The following is a 5,998-nucleotide window of genomic DNA, read 5'->3' on the forward strand; positions in this document are numbered from 1 at the left end:
CCCCCAAATTAAGAAAAATATAAGTACTGTCCAAATGTGTGGGCAGCCAGCATCACAGAGTCTACCTGTTGGATTATTTAAAGAAGTCTGTATTTCTTAATATGAGGCAAAAGTAATTAATTTCTCAATGTTACGAATAAAATGAAACTACTGCATAGGGAGCCAAAGAGGTCCTGAAGATAATAGTAGAAGTATTAAGTCAGTCCTTAAGACAGACCCTACATACCACTTTAAGGATTTAATATCAGAATGTATTGATTTTAAACTCAGGTTTGTATCTGAATGCTGCAGAAAATGCATTCAGCACCTGGCAATCTCAAGAATATAATGTTTGGACAGGCAGTTAGATTTTTTTTTTCCCACGTAGAAACCAGCAAAACAGTAACAGGCACAAAACCAGCTAAACCTGGAATTTATTTCTGTAGGATGGATTTGTGTTTACCAATGATATTTACACTAGAGAGATTTCTAAGCTAACCTTCCCAAAACACATACATTGAGTCCTAGAAAATTTCTCAATGGAACATCTCCGGAACCCCTAGAGGTTGATGCTGTCATTTTATTTATGACTAATGAAAATGGAGCCTTTTTTCATTTTTGCCATTTCTTTCAGAACTGTTTTAAGGAGGGATTGATTACATTTCTGGAGGTTATTAGATAAAAGCTAAATACATTACACTTTCAACAAACTATCTCATCATTTAAGATTTAAAGGGCATGCATTTGTTTAAACAGTCAAACCACTGCCACAGAGTTGAATTGTAGGTCAGATTTCATTTTAAAATGCTTTCTAGCAGATGTTCTCTGATTGTTTGTGAGACAGTCTCTCAGGAAAAATATGGCCATAAATGATTGTGAGTCTCATCTGGCTTCGGTGGATGGATACAAAAAGTTTCTCTTGTGATGTCATACCAAATCACTAATATTAGGAAAATCGAGGTTTGATTGGTGAAAATACACTCAAGAGATGAATAGACGTCCTTATTATTCTGCAGTGCAGTTGGCTCGATGTGTTGGTGATCTAAGTGAATGGAACTAGTTAGAATTTGTCTTTTTTCAAGGCAGTTTTCAGAAGGTTGCCGTAAAAATGTTCACTGTACGTGAGGCACTGACCCACCACTCTCTGCAACATCACCATGAGCCAAGGGCTTATGGATATCTTGGGAGTAGAAAGAGAGTATAGCTAACTCGCTGAGCTGTTGCAAGGTCCTGTGGCAAGGGTAGGTTCCACCAGTTGTACCTGCACGATGAGACAACCTCAAACCCTCAACCAGCACTGAGGTCCCACACTGTTTGACTAGACCATAAGAACAACCCGTGAGCTGCAGCATCTCCGACGTAATGCTTCAAAGTGAGGACCTTCCCAAATTGGACTCAAAATGGCAGGGAGGGAAGGCAGCAGCCCAGGGGTGCAGTTGAGTTTCCCAGGGTGGCAGAGATCTCCACATGGGTGGCAGCCACTCAGTGCATCGTTCATATACTGCAGAGCAGTAACTAAATACTCAGGTTTTGTCTTTGTAAGCTGGTCCCTCCTTGTCTGTGTTTCCCTCCCGGAAGATCTCTTTCCCAGAATGAAAAGTTGGGTTCAGTCGTCCTCTTATTTTTTTCATTTTGGAGGAGAAGCCCCCCCATTTTAAAATACCTTTGTTTGATTGTTTGAGGATTTGGAAAAGATCCCTTTTCTTTCTGAGTCTCGAGGGCCAACTATTAAAAATGAGGTTGTGGCCTCTTCAATACAGGCTTTTTTTGAAGAAAACCAGGCTGACATAGCTGCTCAGTATGAAATGCTGACAGCTGTTGATTTCCATGGGCTTCAGCTAGAGTTGGTGGCATTCGCTGCCCTGCAGGACAAGTCCTGTGTTTTCCCTTGTCAAGTTGTAACTCCCACTTACAGTTTTATTTTTAATTCTTGGAAGAAGCATGGCTGGAAAAACTGAATATTATGAATACATCTCAGGTTTTATTCACCAAATCTCATTTGGTTGGATAGCTAGAAAATTTCACAAGGGTAACGGTGTATTTTTCCCCTGCTCTCAAAAAACCGCAGTGGAAGCCACCACCTATGCCTGAAAAGTTTGACTGCAAAGTTAAGGGGAGCCCTGATGTTTTGGGGCAGAGGGTTACTCTGGCAGAGTGGAAAGGCTGACAGGAGGCACTGGGCAAGTTTGTAGCTGCCTTTGAAGAAGGGAGGAGAGTTCTTGTTGCAAGATCTCTGCTTTTTCCAGGATTGTGATGGTTTTAATGGGGTTACTCCTTTAACACAGGCTCTGTCTCTTTAAATCTGAATTCTCCCCACATTTTTCCTCCCTCCTTCCCTTTCTCAGCCTCTTTCCATGCAAAAACAGTTGAACTGCCCCTGTATGAGGGCTGGTAGGTCTGGCTGAGAATGTTTGCATCCCAGTTTAAAAAAAAAAAAAAGTGTGGGGCTGAACTGAAACAACATCTTCAGGTCTGCAGGCAATGGCTCCTAGTTTGGGCTTGAGTTAGTTGATGTGCAGCTCCATCAATGAGGCTCAACTGTTAGCAGGGTGCTGTGCGTAGCTTGTGGAAAAGACAACCTGATCCATGCTCTTAAAGTATTTGGAAGCACAAATGCTGTACGTGGGTGGGTTCCTCCTGCTCTGGGAAACATGATGGCCGAGCCCACCGTGCCCTTCGGTCTTTCCATTGCCATACGTGCAACGCACCCTGGTTTTCCTCCCCAACTTTGCAGCATCTCAAGAGTAGCACGCATGCACGCGCACAAGGAGCATGGATAAAATTAGCAGTGAAGTCAGGAGGATGGATTGGTTAACACTTTGTACGCTGCAATGCCTTAACACTATAGTCATGTTGTGTTGCTCTTTTCTGTGTTTCCAGATAACCAAGCTGAAAATTGACAGCAACCCTTTTGCTAAAGGATTCCGGGACTCTTCCAGACTCACTGATATCGAGAGGTAATGGGGACTTTCTGTTTACTTTCCATGCAGATAAGATAAAGAGAAGAGAGAGTTTGTAGGAAAAGCATCCTTTCAACTCCTGAGAAGCTGTGCATTTTAACGTTATCTTGTTGCATATAGTAAGCCTGCTCCACCTCCTTTAAAAATACTTATAAACTTTACGAAGGAAGAGCTGGTTTGAGTTTTGACATCTGTTCCAGTTGGGGCTGATATATTCATCTTCCTGAGGGGGTTTCTTGAAGTGGGGAGAGGGTCAGCTTTACAACTTCAGAATGAAAACCTTTTTTCTTATCATGCTATTTAATCCTATTGAGGGCTGTGAATTGGGTTAGTGGGGAAACAAGGGCAGTGGTCCTGTGAAAAACATCTTTATAGCTCCCTGCTGCTCCACACAGTGGAAAAGAGAGAGGGGAACTTCCCAAAATACACTTCAGCAGTCCCAGACACTGAAGTCAGCGATTATTGCCATCAGGACGAATCCCATAACTCCCAATCTGATGACAAAGATGCCATTTTTGTTTCACCAAAAGTGTACTGCAGGCTGCTTCAGGGGAAAGTTTTATCTGGAAACTGTTGAGTTTTGTGTGTGTACAGCTCCTTATAAGCAACTGCTGCCATAGGGACAGAGGCATTAACCCCCAGTTGAGTAGGAAATAAACTTCAGTCTCTTGGTAGCTCTCCAGTGCGTCACATTTTTATGATATCTTGTCAAATAGTTTGGCAAACGAAGCAAATGAAGCTGCCTGCGTCCTTTAGGCTGCAAGAGAGCTCGATGGAGATGGATATAGCACATCCAAATTTTCCTAAGAGCACACAATTGTGAAAGAAAGTTTGGAAAGGCCAAAATCTTCCAGGCTCCTACGTGGGGATATCCAGATGTATCTGTGAACCATCTTTCATGGGTGCATATAGGGGACAAAACTGCTCAAAGAAGTCATATCCGTATAGCTAGAGAAAGTCTTTACAGCATTGCAGAAGTACATCAATCTAAGCAGGTCAATGGATGGGAAATAGTGGTATATTTTATACCTTACTAGTGACTGGATCGTTAGTGAGCCGTTGAGTAATTGGATAAAAGAACAGTAATTTGGGGAAAGTAAGTTTGTAGACTGCAGTGTGCACTTGCAAAGTCGTTAAAAATTGCTTCCTAAGTGAAAGCCTTCTTGAAAATGGGAAAAAAAAACACAAAGCAGACTTAATTAAAATAGCATAGCCTGCTGTATTGTCAGAGTACCAAGGCAAACAACATCCAAAGCTCAGGTTTGTATGCAATAAATAGTCAAGAAAGGACCTGTAGGAAGAGAAGAGGCTTTGATTTTCACATTTCGGTTTCCTTGTTTTACAGACACAGCTTTGCAAGGGCCGAGAGAGTCTGAATAGATAAGCTGGGAGAAAAACTTAGTTACCTCCTTGCAGATGAACCGACTATCGTGGTGCTGGATACGAAGGGAATTTTTCCAGAGGACATCTTATTATAACAGCACATGGCAGGGAGTCAGAAATGCTGAGCATAAACCGCAGTGCCCTTTTGTTTATTGATAAGTGTAAGAATAGAGCCTGAGACAGGCAGCCTGGCCCAGGCACGAACGTTGCCATGAAAGATAAGGTAGCCAAATGTAAAACCTACAATAAATACAAGAAACAGAATGTGAAAAGGATTGAAATGACATTAAACCTCTGGATTTGTGAGTCCAAGTTTGGTTAAGATCTTATTTTGACTTAAATTGGAAAGCTTAGTCCTGATTAGGGAACAACCATATTTAAAAAAAAAAAACAAAGCCTGCTGTACAACACATAAAGTAATGAGATGATAGTAAAAGTGTAACACACAAGAGGGCTGGTAAGAGACTGAGACTCTCCTAAGTTATCTGTTATGGTCCAGAAATACCAAGGGTTTTATTCAGTTCCAGCATTAAAATATTCAGGCAGATGAGAATGTCATTCTCTAAGTGCCCACTGGCTCTATAGATTTCATCGTAGTGCCAGCAAAATTGCTTAAAGAAATCCAATATAAAGCAAAAGAAATAGCAAAGGGAGATATGTCAACAGGAAGAATTTCTTGCCTGATGTCCGCGGCAACACGCATTACAAGATGTAGGTGATACATTGAATAGTACAGCATGACTCTTGGTCGCTCTAGTTGGAAATATAGTTATAAGAACACTGTCTAAGGAAAATATTTGCCGGGGAAAAGACTATGCAGGCCAAATACACATTTGCACAGCTCTTGAAAATCGAATAGTTATCTAGGAGCTGTGAACATACCTTCTATAGGCTGCTTTCTAAGCAGGCCTGGGTACAGCACGCGCATTATCCGCAGTGTGGTGCGGTGATGCTGATGCTCTCCAGTAAGGCATCCTGCGATGTCAGGGCCAAGAGAGCACTCATTTATCGTGAGTTCCAGCTTTTCCAAATGACCTAAGTAGTGTGAAAGCATACAGAGCTTTGTATTTCATTTCCAGGTATTTAAGCCTGCTTTTTCCTAAACAGCCTTTGGGGAGGGAAACAAATCAGATCAATTGATCTTTAGAGACCTAAAGAAATTAAATTAGTCTGGAGTCAGTTACTGCACTAAACCATCCAGTAATTGGATTGCTCCTTGTAACTGATTGAAAACAGCCTCTATCTGTAACAATATAGGGAGCTTTTCTTTATAGTAGATCTGAGAGAAAAACACATCTTTTTATGACATGATGACAGAAATTGCACTTTTTTAACCTAATTGAATATGATTTTATAAATATGTGACTTTAACGATTTCAGGCTTCCCATTCTAGATTTACGATGCTTATGTAGTAAATTCAAGTTGCAAATGCCTTTAGGATTAAATCTGTTTGCATTATGTGTGTTTGAGTTAAAATTACATACGTAAAGGTAGTGAAATTTGCAAAATGGTAGAGGAGGTAGGCAATGGCAAAGCTACTGAAGTGCCTGTATTTTCTTTTGTTCCTGTCTAAATACCTCACAACAGTTTCCTTGTACTCATAGCTATATATGCAAAGCTTTTAACCGTTGGAAAAAACCTTTGGTGAGTTTGGTATATATCAAATTTTCAGCAG

General features: G+C 41.0%; 1 protein-coding gene across 1 annotated transcript in view; it reads left to right on the forward strand.

Annotated features, from left to right (window-relative positions):
- TBX20 (T-box 20) overlaps positions 1-5,998 on the forward strand; it is a gene marked incomplete at its 5' end in the record, with an annotated part of 32,952 nt that overhangs the window by 13,396 nt on the left and 13,558 nt on the right. Inside the window, one exon of the mRNA XM_009705502.1 lies at positions 2,860-2,936. Within this exon, the coding sequence (XP_009703804.1) occupies positions 2,860-2,936 (77 nt within the window). The remainder of the gene's footprint in view (positions 1-2,859; positions 2,937-5,998) is intronic.

Source organism: Cariama cristata, unplaced genomic scaffold (genome assembly GCF_000690535.1).
Source record: "Cariama cristata isolate BGI_N322 unplaced genomic scaffold, ASM69053v1 scaffold1668, whole genome shotgun sequence".
NCBI lineage: Eukaryota > Metazoa > Chordata > Aves > Cariamiformes > Cariamidae > Cariama > Cariama cristata.